This window comes from Rhipicephalus sanguineus, chromosome 9 (genome assembly GCF_013339695.2).
Source record: "Rhipicephalus sanguineus isolate Rsan-2018 chromosome 9, BIME_Rsan_1.4, whole genome shotgun sequence".
NCBI classification, from domain to species: domain Eukaryota; kingdom Metazoa; phylum Arthropoda; class Arachnida; order Ixodida; family Ixodidae; genus Rhipicephalus; species Rhipicephalus sanguineus.
The window spans coordinates 65,010,916-65,036,851 of NC_051184.2; the positions used below are offsets into that span (position 1 = coordinate 65,010,916).

A 25,936-nucleotide genomic window follows, 5' to 3' on the forward strand; every position below is an offset into this window, starting at 1 on the left:
AAGCAAATGAGGTCACATTGTCGCGAATTCACAGATTATAACAAGGCACGCAAAAATTTCAACTCACTATCGAATAAAGCAGTGGACGTGTCACTTACACAAGCGTTGCCTTTCAAAGATATATGCTTAATGTGTCTCATTGTGTCCCTGTCTATCGTTTTGCGAATGCCAGTTTTCCTTGAAGAACCAACTCGCTGAGCTAAAATTTTTTATGTAATATGCAGTTCTGCCGAATACAGTCATAAGTTGCCGAGAAAAATAAGTTTTCCCAGATTTAGTGGTCTCTAAGCTTTTGATGCTGACTGTACGTTCAACTGCTGCATCCTCGTGGCTGAAATTTTTTGTTCCCATTCATATTTTCATGTTCGTTGAACATGAAAATATGAACAAATCGCTTCTTTGTGCAAGTTTTTTTTTTTTTTTTTTCAAATCATACTGGGTCAACATTGCCAGCAAACACCACTGATAAATGCTTGCGCAATAGCACCTGGGACTTTTTAAACAGTATTGAAATTTAGTGACTACTTCTCCGGCAGAAAGCAGACTTGTCAAACACGTGTACGAAATTTCAAACCAAGTGTGATGTTTCTGTTGGGACACCTTAGTTGACGACAGATCAGTAATGCAAAGGAAGCTCTTTCTCCACAAATCATGCTGTGCCTGCTTTTCGTCACTTGTGCTCTTGAGAAGCAGTTCACTCGCTAGTGGCACAGGCAAGAGCAGCAGCGTGATCTACTGGCTCAGAGTTAATGAACATGCTTCAGTGTCTGAATATTGGCCAGTAGGAGATAATCTGCCTTTAAGTGTCCTGAGAATCCCCTTGTGTGGATAGTTGAAAACATGCCTGACAGAAGCTGAAACTAATTCTTTGACAGACAGTGTATCGTCATTTGTACCTCGCATACACTATCGCCATCTTCGGCTCGTACCGCAATGCTTGAGCTTGACAAAGACTGAACTTCGCTGGCAAGACAAAAAAGCGGGTGAGGTAAAATCACGTAAGATAATTGCTGGCACATATACGCGAGTTTTGTTATATACATTTGCTGCTGTGTTCTTGGCCTGTCACGGACGTCACAGTGCTCGGCGAACACTACACGCACCACTGACTGCGACATGCGCACCGCTCTCTGCACGTTCAGATGTGCTGGTCAATGAGGATGAGCAGCAACAGGGGCCGGTGCGGCTGCCCGAGAGCTCGCCTCCTCCCAACCTACCTCCCAACCTGGTGGTCACCCGCGGAGGTGGCAGGTTCGCGGCGCCTCCGTCCCTGGCTCCTCAGCAGCTGGGCGGCGCACCTCTTCCACCGCAGCAGCAGTCGCCACAACAGCCACAGCAGCCCCCCCTGGGCTCCGCTCTGGTTGCGCCCGTGCCCAACAACTCGCTCGTCCCGTGCGCCAACTCCCTGTTGCCGGTGGCCCCCAACAGTGTCGCCGTCACGACCGCCAACAATGCGGCACTGGCGGTGGCACAGCCCGCGGCGGGACCTCCCGCTGCAGCGGCGGCGGCCTCCAACAACATCTTGCAGACGGACCTGACGGCGCTGGTCATTTCGCACCTGCGCACCATCGGCACGCCCGTGTACACCAAGGACATGGTCAAGGCCCTGGGCCTGAAACACAAGCGCGAGGTGAACCCCATCCTGTACCGGCTCCAAGACCGGGGCGTCCTCACCAAGGTGTGGGACACGCCGCCGGCCTGGACTCTCGTGCCGGGCAGCTACGGCGACCTGGAAAGGAACAACCTCTTCGCGGCCGCCGCGGCAGCTGCGGCTGCCAGCAAGCAGCAGGCGTCGCCCCGCGACGCAGGCGCTCCGCCGGACTTTGGCGGCGACGACGAAAACGCGGTCGCCGCCGGGCCCAACGGGGTAGGCGGTCCGCGGGGAGGGCCCAAGGGACCCCCGAAACCCGCGAGGCAGCCCCTTCCCCCCCACGAACTGCTGCGGCTGAGCAACACCTTCGCGCAGATGATGATGCAGCAACAGGCCGCCGCTGCGGCGGCTGGCATGGCAGCGGCCAACGGCGGGGTCATGCCACCGCAGGCATCGCCAGCCTCCGTGGCGGCCGCGGCAGCCAACCTCAAGATCACCCAGTCTGTGGTGTCGCAGTCGCTAGAGGTTAGCTACGGGCAGCAACAGCAGCAGCAGCAGCAGAGCAACAACGGCACTGATGCCGGCACCAACGGGCCCGTGCGGGAAGAGGCGCCCGCGGCCGCGCCCACACCGGCGCCGCCTTCCAATCCACCGGGGCCACAGAGCATCTCGAAGTTCCCGAGCTACGCGTCCTTGACCAAGAACCCCGTGAGCGCGTTTCACGAGTTTGGCCAGATGCAGCACGTCGAGGCCAAGATTGACATCGTGGCGACGGATGGCCCGCCCCACAACCCAAGGTACGTGGCATGTCTCATATCGTACCTGCCTACTCCCCCGATCTTCCCCCTTGAATTTTGAGCAATCTTCCCGAATGTACGGGCACGGCCACATATGTCCCAAAATATGGCCATACCCAAACTGCGAAAGGAAAATAACAACAAAGAGCAGCAGTTTCAAAATTTTCTGGCTTTCATCCGTCATGTGTGGAATGCATCTTTCACTTTCGCTGCATTACACTGGTGTCATGTGGAAAAGTGTACCAAGATTGGGCTGTCATGGGTTGCAGCACATTTTGTACCTTAATTACAGATGCATTCGGGCACCGCACAATAATGTCTGCCATTATCACATTATCATCACTGATGTCTAAAAACATTACTGCCAGTCGGAGCACTACTGGCATTCAGAGCAGTCTGTGACGTTGCTGCACCCCTGAAATAAACAAAAAAAAAATTAAATACACATGCCAGTTTTGCTTTTGCTAGAGCCCTGTCGTGTAGCTAATCGGCGGTGGGGGCTGCAAGGGTTAAGCACACTGAGATGGCTGGCGGTTGCGGCTTTGTAGTCCTCCTATACTCGTGGGGTCGTGGGTAGCGTTCTCAATTTCAGAAGTGCTTTGAAGCAAGAATGAATGCATTTATAACCCTTATCTGCACTTTTCATCACTCCAGCATTATGATAGCAAGTGTCCGTGGTGAGATCTGTTCATATTTGCCTTTGTGCGCATGACACCATCTGTGGGACTTTAATTGGAAAGCGGACGTTTATGGGATCGTACACGGCCAATAAAACTACACGTTTCACGTGAAAAGTCTAGGAATAGACTAGTTTTTTCATTACGAATTGAAGCATTTTTATGCAAACAAGGCGAGAAGAGAAGTAAAACACAGAAAAAGTGTTTTCGTTCTGCCTTCATCTTGTTTGCGCTGAAACACGTTCGCGTTTAATGCATTGCTACTACTGTCATTGCACCATGCAACAGTGGCTCTTTCTCGTATAAAATATTAATGGTCACATATAATGCATGGCTGCGGCTGTGCCTCTACCGTGCCTTCAACTCTTACTTGCACTGTAACTGGCAGCTGTGCATCTACGTGATGTGGATTTCGAGGTATCATAAAACGCTATGCTACACCAACAAGCCCACTGATCAAAGTATCTTGTATGTCAGCTATTATTGCGCACTACGAAGTCCTTGAAACTTTCCGGGCTTGCTCTTTAGTGTCTTTAAAATCCGTAATCTCCCATTTTGTTAGATCGTTGACAAGGCCCAAGAAGATGCTGTCATATCTCTGTAGTTACGGCAAGCTGGTGCGAGAACTTTCGTTTAGCATCTTTTTCACCCCGTTCTGGCTTGCGATGGCTTATTTTTTCACGGCAACAGTGGTTGTTGCAGTGACATTGTTCACGTACATTGTGCTATGCAAACCGAGCAGTGATAATAGCAGCACTCGGCAATGACATGTCAAACTTCTGTTTCAACCCTTAAAGCATTGGGTGAGCATAGCTTGTCTGTAGATTCTATATTCAAAGTAATGTGGACGAATCAGAGTGTGGCCATGTCATTTTTTTTTTCTTTTTCTACATAGACCATTACAGTACAACTGCTTCAAAGCTGCATTCATTGCACCCTTTACACTGGGACACTTCGTCAGTGTTGCGAAAATGAGCCAAAACAACCCGCTGGCTTGCATGAAGAATATTCGTAAGGAAACCACCAATGCTGTTGAAAATACACTAAGCGTATGAACTCGTGTTCTTGCACGCCAGACATTCTTAAAGGAGTACTGACATGAATTTTAAAAATTTTCGGGTTGTTGCTCTAAATGAAAGCACGGGTGTCGAGAACCCTAAAAAAAGTGTCGTAGTGCCTGGGGATGCAGTGCATATATTTTTAATACCGCTTCTTTCAACCAGCAGTTTCGGTTTCCGTTTCGAGAGGGCGGCTTCATAGTGACGTGTCAAGTCTGCCCGTGACATCACGGGCAGACTGCAACCCACGAAATATGCACCTGCTGTCCTTTGCTGTCAGTCGAACGTGGTTCATGATGAGTGAACTGTCGTCCAGTGCCTCCGACAGCGATTTCTGTGATTTAGGCTGCATGCAGAACCCAGACTTCGCAAACTAAGTGAGCTGACTTGAAACGTCATAGGGCTCTCCATGCGGTGAAGCTGACTTGCAGATGCTGGGAGATGAAAACTTTAAAATCAAACTTAAATATTTATGCGTGTTTCCCGGATGCGGTGTGGGGAGAGCGTTATAACTACATGCCAAGGAAACCAAAAACGTCCGTTTTGCTGCACTTCAAAATCGTGTCAGTACTCCTTTAAAAGCCATTTTACTCTGCCTGGTGGGGAATGCAGCTGTGGTCTGGGGTTAGAGCTTGGGGCTTCGGTACGAGAGGCCCGGTATTCAAATCTCACCATTTTAACATTTTCATCATATTTATGTTTATTTAGTGTACATGCCCAATGCACTGACATCACACTTGTGGTGTGTGTTTATTCAATTATGACAGAAAAACATCACAGCTGGCAAAAGTGTCAACAGCAGATACATTGTCATCAGGTACCTCTTTTTAAGGCGGGCATGTACACACAATTTGTCTCTGTGTGTGACGTCGCACCTGAAGGTCTGCCCATCTGGAATCAGTCATGCTGGTGAAAAAATTGTTACATGTCTGCTACAAAAACAAAATGTGGCTGTGCTGTCTTCGCATTCACTGTAGAAGCAAGGGGCAGCCTTTCCAATCACATTTCAACATTAAGTAGGGTTATGAAGATAGCTACAAACAAGAAAGAACAGACAGGACAAACGCTGCCTTCATTGCACTATGGAGCCATACTAACTGGCCCAAATGTCTACGCTGCCCAATTTCAAGGCACTGGCCCAGAGTAGCTTTAGTACTTCCTTGCAGGGAGGCAAGGGTGTTGCCTTTACAGAAAACTAGCAGTCAAATCGTAAAAGTGCTGCGCTACCAAATGAGGCTGTTGTGAAGTCGAGCCCTTTTGTCACTTTTCATGGCAGGTTCAAAGCAGTTGCATTTCTGGACAAGAAACCTGTGGCCGAGGCCTGGGACAAGACCAAGAAGGAGGCCAAGCACCAGGCTGCCGAACTCGCCTTCCGCAAGCTGGTTGCGAGCGGCGCCCTCGCCTCCGACGTCCCCTCCCCAGAGGTGACTGACGCTCATCTTCTTATGTTTTCCTGCTCGTCCCCGGTGTTGCTACCAGGAAAGGAAGCTGCCCCTCCTGAAATTTTAATGTGCACCCCCCACACTCCCCCCCTCTTTTCCTTGCGCCCACCGTGACACTTCGACAAATCACACCAGCATTTCGTCCATTAATTATTCCTCGTGTGCACCCTGGCGTGACCTGGTGTGATTCGTTGGAAGGTGCTATAAAGCTTGTTCCATCAGGAGCGTGTGCCTCCCCTGCTTGTACCTGTGCCCCCACCCCTCTTTTCATATTTCTAAAAGGTACATTAAAGGGGCACTTAGTGAACCAGAAGATGTGCGAAAAGAAAGTGTGCATGGGGACGCCACCTTGTGACATCACTTGCCGTGATGTCGTAGCTTTTGACGGTTTCTACTAGTCCCTACATGACTCTTTATTTGCGAGAATCAATTGCGTTGCATTGTAAGGAAGCAGGTGACTTAATGTGGCAGGTTTGAGGAAATTTACTATTAAGTTGCTGTGTCCAAAATCCGAAAATTAATCTTTGAAGTCTGTGACGTCTCGCTGTCAACCAGGCGATCGGGTTTGGTCTGGAAACTCGTAAACGAAACTTCGGCTTCCATTTTCTCTTGTAACGAAACTGTGATCACGAGGTTAATGATAGCAGAGTTCTGGAGTAATAATTTTTCAGTTTGAATCAATATTGTTTCACTTTTGCATCCCTTTAACCAAGCCTGGCTATGCTTACGGTAGCCCCTGCTTCGTTACCAAAGGGGGCTAACTGCTTTTCGCTGTACTCCCATTTTCCATGCATCCACTGTTGTTGAATCCAGCTTATCAAAACTGCTCTTGACCGTAAAGAGGACGATATGTATTTTTGTTCTTTGTGGCCATAAAATGCTGTGTAAGCTATTAATCCGCCCGAACTTCATGTTTGACACCTCACTGACATGCTCGTCCTCTCCGTTCTTTTTTTCTTTTCGGACGCAGACGGACATCCTGAGTAGTCAGGATGAGAGCATCCCCATGTTTGATATTATTGCTGCCCTCAGTCACCGCGAGTTCAGCCAGAAAGTGCTGGAGGTGCCAGAGTACGTGGGCGGCCGCAAAGTGCTCGCCGCCCTCGTCATGAAGACCGGACCCACCGACCGGGGCACCGTGGTCTGCTTCGGCACAGGTGTGTTGCTGCATCCATTGCTGCAAACAAGGGTCTTTGGTGCACTTCGTCATTTGGCGTTTTCACTAAAAGTTTAAAAGAAAACAGTGCAGTCCAATCTGTGTTGCAGAAAAGTCGTGTGACGGTCCGCCATCTTATACCTGCGTCACACAGGCACTTTTGAAAAGCCATCCAGTCGATGGCGATCGAAACGAAACTCTATCAACTCTATGTAGTTGTTGTGTTGCTACACAGCAGTTGAATGGTTCAGGTGTCTCTCGCAAAAATGGTGTGGCGCTGTGGATCTTTATTTTCGTATTCATGTCACCAAAAGTTAAGTAAGATAAATCCACTTAAAAGCACAAATATGTCTGTTGTTTTTGTTCAAGCATTTCAATAAATTTTTTATTCGTAGTTATGAATGCATAGTTAGTTTTCAAGTTGTTGAGCAAAACTATGGCGAGTGAGACTCCCCAAGACGGCGAGATGAAGGCAAGCACGTTGCTGTTGTCGAGAGTTCGTGCAGTTCGCTCATTTCAAGCAGCAAAAATACTTCATCATATAATTTGTAACGCACACTTTAAAGCATACTGGTCACATTTTTCGGTTACATTTTTTTTTTTTTTTAATTGTGGGTGCGAGCATACTGTGAACAAGAGGGCACATTCACGCCGCTTCCGCTTCTTTCGCTCACTGGCCATCGAAGTTTCGATAGAGTTGTGAGGTGCTCGTGTAGCAGATCGTGCTTGACCGTTGAGTCAGTAGACTATCGGTTCGAAGGCCTTCCAAATGCCCGTGGGACATGGGTAGTAAACTGTATCCATGCAACGAAGCAAGTCGTGATCCGAGCCTGCGGATTGTGTATTGCATGAGGATACGTCACCCATTCCCATGGCACTCCTTCTTCGGTTTACGTGAAGGGATTCCTAAAATGACTGAGACCCAAATGCTTCACAAAAGCTTTGATTTAGAATGAGTGTATTACAGTTCCTTCCTTCAAATAATTACATGTTCATGTCTAGTTTTTTTTTAAAATTTAGTGGCTTGGCTGATCTGGCTACCTTGTCTTTGTTCTCTCCTATTTGAAAAAAAGTTCACAGGTGCGTAAGTAAATGCCACAGTGTTTTCGTTCACTTATAGCAGTCGTAACTGAAATACAGTACACCCTCGACAATTCAAACGAGTCAAGTTTTTTTTTGGCCCGCTCTGTTTTTAATGTATTGTAAAGGTGCTTAATTTAAACTTCTCCATTTCATAAATTCGGATAAGTCATGCTTTCTGCTTGTCAATGCCTGAAAATATTTGCTGCCTTTGTTGCTTGTAGCTGAACATCTGCATTTTTCTATCGCTAAAGCCGATTGCTTGCCTACAACGGGATTAAACTAACGAAACTGTGCTTCCTAACAATCGCAAGCTGATTGAGGAACAAATTAAGAAAAGAAAATGAGATAATCTGCTCTTGGTCTGTTGTGTGCCAAACGCTGAAGTCACTTTTGCTGCAACATACTGGTGTCATGAGGAAAAGCGTACTAAGATAGGGAAGGGGCTACAGCTGTCATGAGACAGAGTACATTTTGTCCCCTAAATTACACACGCGTGCATGCGTCTCATAATGACAAGTACCAGCATGATCACTGATTTCTTAAAACGTTACCGGCAATCGTTCACAGCTGTCTGTGACATTGTGGCAGCCCTAAGAAACAGCAAACATAACAACTCAAGTTTGTATGTTGCCCCAAATCATGTTTATAAGAACTTGTGATAATCAAACAAAATCCTGGGGTCCCCTCGAGTTTGAATTGTCGAGAGCCTACTGTTCTTCAATAAATGATGCTGACGAGACGTGAAACTGCTACTCGCATTACATCTGTTTTGCATTGTTTGTTGTTTCCCTGCCCGTCGGCAATCCAGGGAGCCGATGCATTACTGGCGAACAGCTAAGCCAGGATGGAACCGTGGTGAACGATTCACACGCAGAAGTAATAACAAGGAGGAGCTTCCTCAGGTGAGTGCACGTGAACATTCGAGCGAAACTCAAGGCAGCGTAAACATTGTAGTCTTAGGCTTTTAAAACGGGCATCCAAGACATTTGTTCAGGTGGCAGCGGTCGGCTAGTGTGTGCCAGTAGGATGCTAAGACTTCTTCCCATTATTTGTGGCTATGGATTGTACAAAATACAGTGTAGACCGCTTATAATGTAAGTCGCTGGAGTCTCGAATATCCGCACTAACGAAAACAACCTTTTTCAAAGGCTGCACATCCGCAAAACATGTGGAAGCAAGCAGTCGCGCGTGTTCGAGAATCGAGGCATGCGATGCGGGGTGCTTACCACTGTTTAAATTTCCGAATGTTGAAAAATTCACGTCCAAAGACCCGCTTTGCCGACAAAATCAACGCAGGAAAAAAGTTATTACAAAAAAAGCGCCCTCGCGGGAATTCGCCGACTATGTTAACAGACCACTGCGATTATGTGCCTTACATGGAAACTATGTCGAACCTTTCACTGAAATTCCACGTGCTGAACGGTACCAATCGTTCGATTGTACGGACGCTCTCACGATGTCCAAGGCGTTGCAGTCGAATTGCGAACCACCATTCGAGTGTTACACATGCTATCCATGCCCTCGTTTTCTTTAACGATATGATTCCCCTTCCTTCAAGTGCAGCTACCGCAAAGAGTTTCGTTGATTTCGTACCAAACCGCAATGTTGATTGGCCACAACCGCTACTGGAAAGGCAGCCAACGCTGCTTAGGCCTATCCTGCGGGTTGGCATGATGTGCCCGCAACAAAATTTCGCCAAGATTGTGCAAGTCCGCGTTCTGGCAGCAAGGGCGAGGACTCTGATAATAAAGCCATAACGCTTTTAAATTTGCGGACGAGGTCGCAAGCGCAATATCTGTTGCACTGTAAACACAGCCATTTATTTTCCCAACGGGAACCTCAAAGCGCACTTGATGCGGAGCGTGCGCAGCCGGAGCCACGCTGGCAAAGGTGGCAAAGGCTTCGCCAACGCCTAGGCAGCTGCCCTCCTTCCTCCGTCGGCGCGCCTGCGATGCGCTACTCTTTCTTTTCTGTCTCCTCTCTCCGCCCCTCGTTTGTTTGCTCTGCGGCCCATTTTTTTCAACGACCTCGTCGCTATCCCCACAGCGGCGCACATTCTTTGAGAAGCACACTCACTACTGTGCTTGTGAGCAAAATTTTCCGGCAACCACATTACAAATGGTCTTTCATCTTGGGGGGGCTCCACAATAAGTGGTATGCGTATACATGGGGTTCTGCGGGAACGTAAGCGGGAGTCGAAAAAGACCGCATTGTAGCCGGTCCTGCACTATAGCGATTATGTTATAAGTGGTCTGAGCTGTACAAAAATAAAAACTTTGTTACTTGAGTTAAGTAATGATGACAGAAGTAGTTAATAGTTAGTAATTGGTTTCTGAATTATGCATACCTGAAACTTCAGTGCGCGTAAAAATTACAAGGAATGGCTTTGCGTTGAATTCCCATGCTGAAATAAATTATTTGAGGCACCAAGCTGAGCACAGTAAAAGTGATAGCGTTTGGCATTAGAGGTTTAAGCAATCTTTTGTTGCCATTTTCATCTCTAATGCGCGTTACATTTCTCTTTTTCCTTAGCGTTCTTTACTGATGTTATCATTGATAACACGAAGTAAGTCATAATCTGTAGCCTGAACAGAATTTTCTCGGCTACATACCAGTAGCCCAGTCTGCATGACGTTAACAGCATGTTAACAGCAACGTTTCTGCGAATTCAAAACTCTTGTTTTTTGGCCACTACACACTCTCTCTTCTTGCGCTGCTTATCAGAAGGGGCTCAATCGCATGTTCCTCGAGAAAGTAGTTGCATTTTCCTTCCTTCCTAAAATTCTTTCTTGAAGCCGGTAACGTGTACTGACCGTGCGCGCGGCACTTCTCGCAAACCCATGTCGTTTCAGGTTTCTATACCAGCAGCTCAAGAGCTACGGGCCGGGGAAGGAGCACGCCATCCTAGAACCCACGGAGGACGGTCAGCGCATCCGGATCAAACCGGATGTCTCTTTCCACTTGTACATTTCCACCGCGCCCTGCGGGGACGGGGCCCTTTTTGCCCAGTACGTCCCTCCCACCTCGCTCCACTTTCTACAGTTCATTAAAGGGACACTAAAGAAAAGAAAAAATTTTCCATTATTAGTACGTTACTCTTTCCCAATTTCCAAATCACCGTGCTTGCCGTGAGAAGACGCTTGGTAAGCGAGAAAACGCGCAAAAAGGAAACGCGGGTCGCGACGCCAACTTGAAATTTCCGCACCAATTGCCGGGACATCATAGATTTTCACAGCATCTGCTGGGCCTAGATAGTTCCTAATTGGTAAAAATGAAGTAGACTGTTCTTTTAGGGGGCCAGAGACTTCATTGAATTTGAGATCAGTATTTTAGCCGTGACAGCATTTTATGCAACATCAGCAAGCTCAATTTTTAATTTTTAGCGATGGACCCGGGAAAATTGGGCCTTTTCGGCACCGCGCTGTTGCCGTTCTATGTTTCATCTTGCTTTCATTCAAGAGAGCCACGTTTTGCCTCGTCACGTAGCACATGATCTTTCACAAGCTGGCAGCTGACCAATAAGCTGCCTCATGCTACCTAACGGCATCAAGTCTGCCAGGACGAGACCCTTGCTATGAAAGAACAAAGGAAGAGGAACTGATCAAGGGTTCGTGGCTTTGTTAGGCATAACCTAACGAAGCTAAGCATTTTCAAAGCCTTTCTTTCGTATTTTGGCTTCATTGGCTCAATAAAATTTGTCAGAACTTGCAACCCTTAGAACACAGTGTTATTAACTTTTGCTGATAAAAATGATTAGGCTTTAAAGACACCGGCAAAATCTGACAACATGGCAAGTCGGTGCTGGAAACTGTAGTAGTCGCCACCTGTGCCACAATTTCTTGCTTCCCAAATGTCTTCACGTGCCGAGAGGTGTTCTTGTGGTATTGTGAAAGGGTAATTTGCCGACGTGAGATATGTGGTTTGTCTCTTTAGTGTCCCTTTAAAGCCTCAACGTCCTTTTGTCTTCAGTGTACAAAAGCTTAAAAAACTTGTGTTTGTGCTTTCGAATTTATGCATCATAGGAAAGCAACACTAAAGGGTCTCTTGTTAGGTTTTAATAGCGCGTGCTTGTAACTTTGCAGTAGTGCTGAAGTCTGGCATTTTTTCAGCTCAACAAAAATTGCCGGCATTTAGCAAAGGTTGTGAGAAAAGTTTCCACAAGTATATTGAGATTTGGGCTAGTCGGAATGCATTCACGATTAACCAGGGCAATAGCTACACACACGTAACAATACACATACACAAGTGCCCTTGACATTAAAGCAACAGTTTACGGTATATGGATAGTTTGTGTTTTTGTCGTCTTGGTACTGAGTAGCACACATCAAGCTTTCCTCGGTGTCTTAATTTTCATAACATTGGACATTTGGTGCTGTCTGAGTTGTCGTTCCGTGCCAGAGGTTGGCCTAGGCTTCACGCCGTCCCTTCCCATTTTTCTTCCTCAGCACGACGAAGCCAGACGACAAGAACAAGACACAGGATCAGAACAGCGAACAGCATCACCCACTCTTCACCAAGAGCTGCCAGGGGCTCCTGCGAACAAAGCTGGAAGCAGGTGAGCACCGTGCCGTCAAGAGGCGCTGCAGCGGCAGCGGCGGAACTTGCAGTCGCGTTGCGTACAGTATTGAAAGCACCGCATTTGCTTGCTCTTCATGCAGGCGAAGGCACGGTCCCCGTGGACCTGACTACAGACTACCAGACCTGGGATGCCATCCTGCAAGGTGAACGACTGCGCACCATGTCCTGCAGCGATAAGATTGCTCGCTGGAACGTTCTCGGTCTGCAAGGGGCTCTGCTCAGCCACTTTCTGCAGCCTGTCTATCTGAGCTCCATCACCCTGGGTGAGTAGTACGATTGGTCGTTGCTTAGTACGCGGTTTTAGTTGCCATGTTTACACAATTGTAAGTCGACTCGAATGTAGGTCGACCCCCCCCCCTCCCCACTCAAATAGAATGAAAAAAAGAAATTGCGAGAGCATTTAGTAAAGGAAATTTGTTTACATAATTGGAGTTTATTTACATAATTGGACTCATAATTGGAGTCCATGCCCATTCTGTCAAGTACTTTGTCTTGTCCTTGTAAAAAGTAGCTGTAATGTTTTAAATAGGTGTGTATATCACCACCAACCCCGCCACGTGTTTTGTAAAGTAGAGACAAAAAAACGGGAATTCTGGTGCGCAAAGGTGGCTTCACGGCAGTGCTTCACAGCTGTTCAGGGAAGGTAGCTTTGCGGAAATATGCGGGCATCATTTTTAGAAAATTTTTTGCGAACTGTTCCTGAGAATGCGGGTTATACGCGAGAAAATGGCATATGTCACAGGTAGAGCTGGAACACAAACGTAATCTTGAAACCATGCTACAGCATCCCTGCTTTCCTGTTTGTCCCGCCGTAACTGGCCCTACTAGTTTGTATCGATTGTGAGTCGACCCCCTCAACTGCGGATTAGGTGGACCTCTTGAGCAGCTTGGGGGACAGATTTCCTTGGAAAGAAGCCTAAACTGTGATTAGATAAAAATTGCGAGCTACTATTTTTGCGCTGAAATCTTTTTTTTTTTTTGCACAGTTCGAAAATACTGTACTTTCTCGCATGTAAGCCACCCCTGCATATAACCCTCACCCCAACTACTACAGTAGGCTCTTGTTAAACAAAGCCTGAAAGGACCGGGAAAAGTATTTTCCGTTTAATAGGGATTTTATTTACTGAGAGATGGCCCTGCCACAGTGGTCTAGTGGTTGTGGCGCTCGACTGCTGACCCGAAGGTCGCGGGATCGAATCCCAGCTGCAACAGCTGCATTTTCGATGGAGGCAAAAATGTTTGAGGCCCGTGTACTTACATTTAGGTGCACGTTAAAGAACCCCAGGTGGTCAAAATTTTCAGAGCCCTCCACTACAGCATCTCTCATATTCATACCGTGGTTTTGGGACATTAAAACCCAGATATTATTATTATAATTATTATTTACTGAGATATGAACAGGGCTAGCGGTGCACAATTCAAGTAGAAAACCAATCATATTAGAAGCATTTGTTCCATTTAATGAGCAGTTCCATTTATGAGATTTCCGCTTGCGAAGATTTCCGCTTGCTCTGCTATCCATGGAAAAATTTTAAAAGTTAAGGAAAAGAAGAAATATCCGCTTGTACTCCTATGAATTCGCCTTTCATGCATTACCGTGAAGTCAACTTGTGCCCCGAAATTTGTGTATAACCCGCACGCCGACTATAGTTCTGAATTACTGTATATCTTCTGTGTATTATAAGCAATAAAGTACGGTAGATGTTTTCACTGGGAGATGACATGCATTAGATTCATTAACTGTACCCTAAACGCCACCAAGACACAGTGCTTGTGTATTCGCCACAGTGGTTGCCATTGGGGTTCGGTGAATGGGAGGTAGTCGAGTTCGATTTCTGGCAAAGGTGAACTTCAGGATCAAGAAAACAAACATTTCATTCCACAGAAGTTCACGGGCTTTTGGCGGGAGCTTTTGTCGGGATTGAATTGACTGGAAAACTAAATTAAGTGGAGTCAAGTTAACAAAAGCCTGCCATATTCGAAACAGTGTCATGTACTGTACTCAAGGTAGGCAAGTTCGATAATGAGTGTGTAATTATTACTCATGTCTGATGACACATTCTTAAATACTAGCTTCATTGTAGCAGTTTAGGTAGTACAGAGCTAACATGAGCTATATAATCATGTAGGTATGAACGGTCGGGCATAGGAGACGCAGTGTATCACTCTGATTCACCCACCCGCCAAGGTGGTCTAGTGGTTATGGTGCTCGATCCCGAAGGTCGCGGGATCGAATCCCGGCTGCAGTGGCCACATTTCCAATGGAGGCGAAATCTTGAGGCCCATGTACTTATGTTTAGGGGCTCATTAAAGAACCCCGGGTGGTCAAAATTTCCGGAGCCCTCCACTACGGCGTCCCTCGTAATCATATGGTGGTTTTGGAACGTTAGACCCCTACAATTATGTTATAATCATTACTCTGATTCGCCCGGCCCATTCTTTTTGATAGCACTCCTGCAACTGTCTGTGAATGACTTTAATCTAGAGTTCCGTAAATGTGTCAAGGAATTGGAGGCTGGTAACTTGTAGCATTATTCGAGGGAATCGGAAGGGGCAGTAGGGTTCTTATCATGTATTCTTGCTGCGTTAAGTGTTTGACCTCGGGGCACGTGTGTTCTTCGCACAGGTAATCTGTATCACCACGGGCACCTGTCTCGGGCGGTGTGTTGCCGTCTGGAAGGAGAGCCCGGGCTGGACACCCTACTGCCGACACGCTACACCCTACACCACCCGACGTTGGGCTGCGTGAGCGGCCACAACCCGCCCCGCGACACCGAGAAAACCAAGCCATACTCCATCAACTGGTGCGTGGGTGACGAGCGCCCAGAGGTTACCAACAGCGGCACCGGCATGCGCCAGGACAGGTGAGCATCACTGGAAGGGGAATCACATGCAGGCTGGTGGGCAAAGTGTCTTGGGCAATCGTATTGTGGCATGACTTCGCCTGTCATGTTGTACCGCTATGCCGTGAAACCACCTATTCAGGAAAAATTTGCACTGCCACATATCCACACTTGAAGGTTAATTGTACGTCTTACCTGCACCCCGATAAATTTTTTTGAATCGTAAAAGCATGTTATAGTTAAACCTCATTTATATGTACCCGCTTTAAACATACTCACGGTTAAAACATAGTTGTGATGAATCCCCAACCGAGCCTCATAGAGCGTAATGTATTCACTTACCGTTCAAGTCATAGTGGTCCATCCTCTGCCCATTGGTTAGTGCATACTGTGATAACAATTTTTCACAAAAAGTTAACTGCACCTCTCATCCACTAATGTCACAGTGTGCCACAAAACGTCTCCCGCCTTTTCGGTAAATGCAGAGACCTGTCCATCAACGGTTCAGACTTCCTTGTGATTGCGGTGATGCCTTTACAGATAAGCATTCGAAAAAAGCGAAGGAGAGATTATGCAGGGGTGGAAGTGCTGCGCCATTTGCGCCACGCTGCGCCAATCCGCTTCTGCTGCGCCATCCTGCTCCAAAAGGCATTATTGCGCCGAAACTGCTCCCAAGTGGTCTTTGGTGCACGGCCTCCGCGATGGGCTCCGGTGCGCTTCCGGAACCGATCACCGAGGCTACGTTTGGCGCCTTTATGTGCCGCTGTCATCCGTGTCATGGCGCGCCTATGCGAGCTTTTATCATCATCACATCACTTGGCGCACTCTCGTGACGTTGTTGAAGTCGCAAAAAAGCTAGCAAGCCTGTACGGGAGCTAGCTACAAGAAAGTGCACGAGAAAGTGAGTTGTGTGGCCATGTTTTGATTGTGACGCCGGCGGCAACGGACTTTTTTGGTGTGCTGCGCGCACGAGACGGTTGCTGTCATCGTGACCTGAGATTGCGAACATGAATAAAAGTAAGTGCGTGTATGCTTCATATTGTCGAAAAAGTTCTATTTACTGTGACTATTTAATTTGATGTGAAGCCATAAGGATAGTGCGAGCAGCTGCCGCGGACGTAAACGCATTTGTTTTATCTGTTTGCGGTCAATGAAGCCACTACCAACCGCGAAACCGGTCTGTGCAAGTCGGTTGGATCATTTCCGAAACTCATTTTTTTTTAGTGAGAGCGTGCCTCTCCATGTGCAGAATTTTTTGCATTGCACACAAGCCCTTAGACGTTATACATGCAGCATGTAAACGTGCTCGTGCGGCGACGAGCTTAGTCTCGTTGGTGTGATCGGTCGCGTTGTTCGATTTTGGCTCGTCAGAACCTGTGCTCGGCTCGTGGTCAAGTACAGTCGACGTCCGATTTCCCGGACGCCCGAAATTCCGGACATGCCTGATTTCTCGGACTCATCTGTGGCATCATCAAGTTCCCCGTAGAGTCAATGTATTAAAAAGCGCGAAATTCCGGACACTTACAGCCTTCGCCATCCGATTTCCCGGACTTTTTACTGTTAACCGCCGACCCAGTCACCACCAAGGAGGTTAAAATAAAATTTGCTGGAGTGGAGGAGCCGCCCCTCAGCTGAAGCCGCGTGCCGCCATCTTGCCATAGGCAGAAAGCGCGCCTTCCGCAACGCATGCTGCTGCGGCCGCATAGATGTTCTAGCTGTTCTCTGGCGTGGTGGCGTCCGGACGTTGTTGGATACATTGTGCATTGCGTACGGCTGTATAAATCGAGCGAAAAGGTACTCTGGAATGAAGTTTCAGTTGTAAGCAGAACATTTCGAGCTTGATGAAAACTTCTCCATATGCCGGGACATATGCTGACAGCCTGCAATCTGTCTCTAATTTCACATCTGACGGTCATTCTTTTTTCCTAACCGGTTTCGTAAGGACTCATATGTGCGAAGCACGTCGGGGCAGGCTGTTTGACGGGAAGTCTGGAAGCCAAAAGACGACGATCGCATATGTTAGAGGCACTTCTCGCCAAATTGTTTCGACCGGACTAGGCTGAGACCTGGGAGTTGTCCGACTAGCTGTGCTTGACGCATTTGTAAAACACTTGCAAAACCCAGTGATACACATTCTTGTGCTTGTTGATACCACTGGCGCGGAGCGCGAATAGGAAAATAACGCACCGTTTGCTATTCATTGAAATTATATAAATAGGCGAGATTTCGTTATCTTGCCTTGTTCGTGTTATAAAAGGGTAGCTCGCGACTACGAGGTTAAGTAACGTCATTTGGGCAATATACAAGGACCTGCTTTTTCTTACACTCGTGCATTTTTGTTATACAGTCGAACCTCGATATATCGAACGGCACGGCGATCGCGAAATAGTTCGATATATCCAGAATTCGATATAAAAAATCACGTAAAAAATGCGTCAAGAACTTGTGGAAAACAACCAACGAACCAATCGTGGTGCAGTAAATACTCACTTGAAGATTCAAACAAAGTATTTATTGTGTTGGCTTAAAATACTGAAAAAGAGTAGCCTGCTTTTTGTTGGCAATGGCGTGTTTGACGACTGCGTCCTCAACATAGTCCAGGCGATCCACAAGTGAAAGGCCGGTGCCTTCAATCGCGCTGCAGTGGCGGCGCGCAAGGGCCAAAGCGGCTACGACCTCAGCTGATGTCGGGAGCGGGGCACCATCAGCGCTTGCGGGATCCACCTCGGCAGCGTCTTCATTCGGCTGCTCAGCGGTAGCTTCGGCGACGATCTCTACATCCGTTAGCTCCGCCGTTGTACCAGTGCTGTCGTCACCTCCAACGAAGTCTTCGATGCACATGCTTTGCGGCTCCGCACCAACAAAGCTCTCCAGCTTGCTCCACGTTTCGGCGAGCTCGCTTTCTTCATCTGCGCATGCCAACTCAGCTTCCTCGGATTCTTCCACTGATGCTTCGTCAGTGCGTCCACCGAAGCCCGCATGCCGAAAGCAGTTGGCTATCGTCGACTGCTTGACGTTTTCCCACGACGCCTTGAGCATTTGGATGGCGCCCAAAAGATCGATCTTCAGATCTTGGCCCATCCAGAGTCTTGCAAGCAAAATGTCGATCAGCCGACGCTTGTAGATAGACTTAAATGTGCGGATAATGCCCTGGTCCAACGGTTGGAGCTTCGAAGTGGTGTTGGGCGGCAGAAATACCACTTCGATGTTGCTCAGCTGGGCATCGGTGTGGTGTGCCGTGCAGTTATCGACGATAAGGCATACCTTCCGTCCCTTACGCACCAGGTCCGAATCCCACGCCTTCAGCCTGGATTGCTTCCAGTTTTGCTGCAAAAGTCAGGGTCGTCCGTTTCTTCGCGTCTGCAGCCATCGCTACACACACCACAACGCGCGGCAGGCCTAACACACGAGCACAACAACGAACAAGGAGGAGCTGGTGCAACAAGTGCAGTGCGTCATTGCTGCAAGGCTGCGGCGTGCGTATGCCGCTACATTCAAGTGGCGCACTCGGCGCCATCGATGTGTGCAGCAGTCGTAAACGCCCACCGCGCTACCGCTATTTTCGAGAGTTGCGGGAAAGCTCGCCGCCTGTCAACGGAGCGCGGGCGGTTTGGGGTGGTCGAGTTCGATATATCCATTATACGTCAAACTTCGTTCGAAATAAAAAATTAAAAATGCATGCGATTTCCCACGTGATATAGGAACCGTTCGATATAGGCAATAATTCGATATGTCCGTGTTCAATATATCGAGGTTTGACTGTATTTGTATTAGCTTTATGCAGTGCAGCGAGTAAAACCAGCAGGTCTGAACTGTGCAGTGCTCTTTCCAGCTGCAAATAAAGCGACCTAATCGATCGCCCAGGGGTACTCCGGCCGTTAGATGCGTTCAAATTGTGCCTGCAAATTGTGCCTGCAAATATTCTAAAAGTTTATATATTGTACCGCTTATAACTTGCACCTTACTATTATTCAAATCCTGCTACTATTCAACAGCGGCACATCACCAATTGCACTTCATAAGGGAACAAATACTGACACGCACAGCTCAGTTGCGCTCGAAAAATCCTACGTGGACTATCAACAAGATGTGCTCCGTCACCATTTTATGATGGCGATGACACTCTACAGTCGAATCCCGCTATAATGAATACTGCTACAACAAATAATTTTCGATTCCCTGTCAGCCGCCCATAGAAAACAATGCGAAAAATGTCTCGTCACAAAGAATACTTTTTCTGGGTATTTCCGCTTGAACGAAGTTTTCGCGAGTGCCGCCACATAAGGAAAAGGAGCTTGCCTAGGATTGCCGCGAAATTCCGCTAGAAACTCGACCATTTCTCGTTGCCAGAGCCGTGCGGCCACATCACAAGACTCGTGTCTTTATCGGAGACATGCTTTCTGCCACCACAAGCACATCCCAGTAAATTATTCGCCATTGAGATGCTCGGTGACAGATCGTCCATCCGCCATGATGCTGCCGGCGGGTTTGATGCGCGTGCGGGCCGTGGAAGAATCGTTCAAGAACTCCCGCCATTGTTTTGACGTAGCGCTCAAAACAAAACTAATGCTCGTTGTCACAAGCCCTGTCATCGTGATTGACATCCATGGCGTTTGAAATTGTTCGTTTGAAATTCGACACTTCAATAGAATGAGTGGGTTAAGGGGGGACATGAGTCCTGAAATTTTTTTGTTCTTTGTCGATTGAGATGAAACTTGCGGAGTTTATGCATATTTGTGTGCAGATTTCAAATATGCAATTATTTTTCTAGTATAACATGTAGTTTTTAAAATATCAAACATTTCATATGCTTTTTGGGAGCCCCAGTTTGCCTAAACTGAGAGAGTTACAAAGTAATTAAGCACATCAGAATGACCTGCAATGAGTACAGAGTGCAAGAAAACAAGAATGGATGTTCTAAACCCATTTGAACAAAAGTTATGGCACGATGAACATTCCAAATTAGTCTACTCCAAGGTGGGATTTCAGCCACAAATATTCAACATGCCACAACTTTTGTTCAAATGGGCTTAGAACATCCATTCTTGTTTTCTTGCACTCTGTACTCATTCCAGGTGATTCCAATGTGCCTAATTACTTTGTAACTCTCTCAGTTTAGGCAAACTGGGGCTCCCAAAATGACACATGGAATTCAAAAACTACACATTGTACTAGGAAACAAATTGCATATTTGAAATCAGCACACAAATATACATAAACTCAGCGAGTTTTATTTAAATTGGTAAAGAATTGTAAAAAAAGTTTTCAGGCGCAGTGTCCCCCTTTAATGTCGTTGGTTTTAGCACACTGGTTTTAAATCTTCATTTATTGGTTTAATAACTTAATTTATTCTCAGTTAAAATACAAGCGTCATGCATACGACAATGGGTTCAAGCTGTTCCGCACAGGCCAAATGTCCCAGAACGGCGTACTGCGAGCACACGTCATTGGGCAGGCAAAGGAGATAAATAATGATACATGTGGTTTTACGAACCAAAACCACGTTACGATTATGAGGCACACCGTAGTGTAGGGCTCCGGAAATTTTGACCATCTAGTGTTCTTTAACGTGCACTGACATCGCACAGTGCGCGGGGCCTCTAGCATTTCACCTCTATCGAATTCCGAGCGTCGCGGCCGGGACCGCACACGCGACCTTCGGATAAGCAGGCGAGCGCTGAAACCGTTACATCACCACGGCGGGCAGGCCGAAGAGAAGTAACATATGTGAAATGTCATGAAGTTTTGATCGGACACCTTCATGGGAATTGCAGGCATTGCTGCAGTTTTATATGATAGAGATAGTTTATACGCACGGGAACTATTCCTTTCCAAACGGCGTGGCTTGACATCACAGCTGCCATGTAAATATTTCTTACCGATGCAATAAATAGTGCGTCGTCTTTACAGAATTTTATGTCAACCTTTTTTAAGCAAACCCAGTTACCGATATCCGTGCCAGATAAACAGGGAAACGCTACGCTCCGAAAAGAACCAAAACGGCATGCAATTTGCTACAAATTGTACATGGCTTTCAGCAGCTCTTCTGGCGCACTATAAAGGAATTGGATGGTGCGCACACCCACACCAACTGAGAACATGAACACAGAAATAAAGAGAATCATTACACACAGCCGTATGCGAGACATGGCGCGCGGCCACGACTGGACTAGAAAGGCTGTGGCTAAAGTGGCAGCGCCAGCGCACAACCGGCCTGAAAGCTTCCCGCGTCCGCATGGCGCGTTCGAGGGGGCGCCGCCGTCGCACGCGAAAGACGCGCAGGCAAGGAGGCGGCGGAGGGGAGAGCAAATGGCGGTACTTTTACTAAGTATAGGGGCTTTAAGGGGAGACGTTCCTCGAAACAACTTTTTTTAAATTTTTTGCAATAGAGACTTGAAAATTCTGTTATATGTATAGTTTTTCATGCAGATTTCAAATATGTCATTACTTTCCATGTAGCTGCTACAGTTGTTGAGTTATGTCATACACAATGGCAAAATGTTACACTTTCTGCGGGAACTCTTTTATGTACTAAACTTTCAGTAAAATCATTGTGTTGAATCTTAATAGGCTCTTTGTAGACTGTAGAGTGCCAATATCTATCCAGATATTCCACAGAGATAATGGAACTAATAAAAAAAAATTGTGCTCTGTTACTGATTATTTTCAGTCTCCTTTGAAACAGTAACCGAATATTTTCACAAGTAATGCTGATAGATGTTGCAATTTCAAGTAGATATTTGCATTCTACATGTCTTGAAGAATACGTGTGCCAAGTTTCGTTACTATACAATAAATATAAGTTGATAAAAGGCTGCCCGAAAAACGTGAAATTGTCGAAAAAAATGAAAATGAGAAAAACAAGTTTGAAAGTTTGAAACGTTGGCATTTATCAGAAAAAACACTATTTACATCAAATTGGGCCACAATCCGCCTCCACGTGTGCGTGGACGAAAGTGTAGACTCGGGGCAATCGGAATTTTCACAACACAGTTCGAGGAATGCCGAAAGTCTGCGCTTTCCAGCCGCCTCTCAGACGCCGAGCTTCCGTTCGCGGCAAGGGTGGCATGCCGAACCCGCCACAAGTGCCGTGAGCGCGCCGATTTCGCAAAGCATCGTGTTGACAGTAGGAGCACCTACAAGTCTAGGCTCACTCTCAAAGAATCCAATCTTCTTTTGGGATGCACTGATAAATTCCACCGCAGCGTCAATTTCACAACCACTGTCGCGGGGTTCGGTGTCGGCGTTAGGCCTATCCGATATCGGAGCGTCGGGGGCATCGTCCATCGCTGTCGCTTTGGGAATCGTCCGACGCCGTTTGCCTCGATACTTGTGGCGAGTCCTGAACTTTCGAACATCAGAACTGCGCTTTTTAGGGCTTGCCATGGCACGAAAATACAGAAGAAACGCAAAACAGCTCGGTCGCGGCGTTTGAGGCTTCGTTCTTTTGCCGGGGAGATGGGAGGGAGGAGAGGGTGGAGCGCGCCGCTGTCCATTGGCGGCCTCGCGCTGCGTGCCGCGAAATTCAAAATGCTCGACGTACGCGTTATTTTTCTCGTTTTTTCTTTATTCTGCGTGAAGATACGAGACTAACCCCTGGTGTATTGTGGAGAAGACAGCTTTACGCTGCATGCGGGCAGGATTGCAAATGGCGGGCACCGCGTCATTTTCGCAACAGAAGGACGCAAACTACACCATTTTTTCGCGACTTCTGCGCATTTCTCGCGTCACCGCTTCTCACTTGGAAGCCTTTTTAGATAATTTCTCGTGCGAATTTGAGCTTGATATTTTCAGAAATAAAAGATTATAGTCCAAGGATGACAATACAGCCGAAAAAAAAAACCAGATTTTTTTCGGAAAACCGCGACTTTTCGACCCGCGTCTCCCCTTAAGCATAACTACATTCTGCCGCAGCCACTGCAAATACAAATGCGGTCGTGTCGACGCGATCATAGGCAACCACGACAGTATGTGTGCATCCGACGTATGCGCACCGACTCAAAGCAATGCTGCGGTCAAAACCGCGGTAGATGCGATCAGAGATAGCAACGACGCAGTTCTGAAGGCACGCGCAAGGCCAGCGCGCACAGATTGAAAACGGAATTACAGTTTGCCACAACTGCCGCGCATGAAAACCGCGGTCGCTATCGTCGCGATCGATAACGAATACGCTGAAGTACACAGCTAACACACCGGAAGAAAGATTAAAGGGACACTAAAGGCAAATATTAAGTCGACGTTGATTGTTGAAATAACGGTCCAGAAACCTCGTAGTGCTACTTTTGTGCCAAGGAAGTGCTTATTTTGAAATAAAATCAAGTTCTAGTGGACCGCATCGCGTTAGTGCACTTCAAATCACCTGCATGAAGGCGGTATTTCTCATGTCACTGCTGCCGTGGCCAACGTTGCCCGCCTTTACTGCACGGCAGCATGCCCTGGCAGCGTGCGCCATTCGGGCATCTGGCAACATCACATGAATGCGGCATATTGTTGAACTTTCTGTCAGAGTGACTTTCACGAGCGCACAAAACATGCGGCAGTACGCGATACCGAAACTACCACTGAGACGCGACCATGTGAGCGAAGCAGGGTGCCAGGTGAAGTGCAGTTCGGCGAAAATGGAGCCTTTGAACCACGCACGCCGTTCCCCATGGAAACGCCAAAGAGGTTCTTTTTTCCATAAAACAAACAGAAACGAACAAGCAGCATTTTATTACGTCTCTTGATGCATGGAAGGTTATTTTTTTATTGCAGCTAGTTTGATTACGAGTGATTAATTGTAGTCGAACACCCTCACGTCATCGGGATCATTTCCAAAAGGTGCCGCTCGTGGTGCTCATCGTGTGATACATTTAGCTTAATTTCTCGGTAAGTAGGGCACTGCTGTTGATAATAATGCCGTTTTAGACGTTGTCATACATTGAGCTTTCACTCTAACATAAATTGTTATTTGCCTTTAGTGTCCCTTAAAGGGCAATAAAGTCATAAAATGGCATGAAACATTTTGGCTTTCCTTTCTGTCACTTATGACTGTGATAGTGCGGAGCTTCGGCACTTCATCTTCAGTTAGCCTCTAGAGAACTTTGGCACACTCCTTCGCGGCGCTACGCGCTCGGCACACTTCAAGGGTAGCCTGCATATGGTATTTGCTCGTGTATAATCCACGTGTATAACTCGCATATTGACGCAAAGCCGCCGTCCTTGCATTATCGCGAAGCCAACTTTCGCATCGAAATTCGCGTATAACCCGCACCCCGAGTTTAGCACTAAATTTTCTATATATTTTGTGCATGTTGTACGCGAGAAAATACATTCACTCGGTGTGCAGCCAAGTACATCCAAGTTAGCGAGAGTTAAAGGGGTACTGACACAAAATTTCGCGGCCGAGATAGCCTGCTGGATCGATTCCCGTGTACGTGCGTGTACCATCTGCAAAATATCGGCAGCGAATAAAGCTTGGAAGGTATTTTATATGAATTTTGATGTTCGCGAGCGCGATCCAGCATTATAGGCCGCACCTAGTGCATTGACACCCTCGGAGGTGACCCGAGGTGACCCCCCTACTTCCCCTACGTAACCGTTGCAGCCGGTACAAGTTACGATGACGTCGTAGCCGCCATTTCTGTTTTGACGCGCTTCCCGACGAATCGCTCCTCGCCAGCGGGTCAAACCTGAAGTGATTCACCACGTCGAAAATTCCTTCGATCCCCGCCGCAAGAAAATCGTCGCCATCAGACGACGATGAGCCCGACGACGACAGACCGCGCGGAAATGCGTCACTGTTCTGTGTGCTCACGTGACCAAGCGTTTCACTCGCTAGGTGGTGATAGTTGCACCAGGCGGCTTGCCGTTTTTGGAGCTCTGTCAAACCGAAACTGAGGCTGTGTCGGTAATGAGGAGCTTGTAATTAATTATCTGTCGCACGCTGCAGCAAACGATGTGCCGTGTTATGACTAACAGGCCCCCAGCAACACATTGCAGCAAAAAAACGCGGGGCGAAAATTTTTGTGTCAGGACTCCTTTAAATGCAAAGGACAGTGCATGCGCTTGCCAGGACCAAAGGACGAGTCATGATCACCAGACCTTCCTAACTTTTGTGGTCTGTAGATGAAATTTTGCTGCAATGAAATTCCGCGACAACGAACTTTTTTGCGCGTCCCGTTAATTTCATTGTAACGGGATTTGACTGTATCTGACTCTCCTGGCCGGAGGCTGTTGCCAACGCAATTTTGGTTTCGTTACTACGCACAGACAGTTTTCGGAGTCATTTTATCTCAAAGAAAATGTGTGTTAGATTCGATATTTTTTTTTATGTTGAGAATAAACATTCGCTCACACCTCCTTCAATGCAATGCTTGGCAGTCATTTTTTTTTTTTTTTTTTCAAATAATGTAATCTACCTTCCTTGGAGAAGTGCAGGGTCATGCCCGCAGGCTTATTCAGGTGGTCTGTACCCGTTTCTTTAGCAAGACTGAGCGTCACTGCCTATATTCTTGCAGGGTCCACGATACGCAGCGGCTGACATAGCTACAGAGTGGACAGTATTGGCTTTCCGCAATACATGTGTGCGCGTCTGCCACTAAGCTAAACCTGACACTGTTTCACTGACACACGGTACAGCCTCATGGACTGATTGTTCCTGGCTAGTTGCTTGCGGCATGTCACCTACTCGACTCACGCCTTCACTGCGGGGCCGCTTGCAGTACCGTAT

At 47.3% G+C, this 25,936-nt stretch overlaps 1 protein-coding gene across 1 annotated transcript in view; it reads left to right on the forward strand.

The window, feature by feature from the left end:
• Nucleotides 1-25,936, forward strand: part of LOC119405262 (double-stranded RNA-specific adenosine deaminase) — a 58,087-nt gene that overhangs the window by 17,063 nt on the left and 15,088 nt on the right. The window contains exons 3-10 of the mRNA XM_037672076.1: nucleotides 1,143-2,388; nucleotides 5,400-5,547; nucleotides 6,536-6,722; nucleotides 8,613-8,706; nucleotides 10,657-10,812; nucleotides 12,250-12,359; nucleotides 12,463-12,645; nucleotides 15,009-15,246. Of these exons, the coding sequence (XP_037528004.1) occupies nucleotides 1,143-2,388; nucleotides 5,400-5,547; nucleotides 6,536-6,722; nucleotides 8,613-8,706; nucleotides 10,657-10,812; nucleotides 12,250-12,359; nucleotides 12,463-12,645; nucleotides 15,009-15,246 (2,362 nt within the window). The remainder of the gene's footprint in view (nucleotides 1-1,142; nucleotides 2,389-5,399; nucleotides 5,548-6,535; nucleotides 6,723-8,612; nucleotides 8,707-10,656; nucleotides 10,813-12,249; nucleotides 12,360-12,462; nucleotides 12,646-15,008; nucleotides 15,247-25,936) is intronic.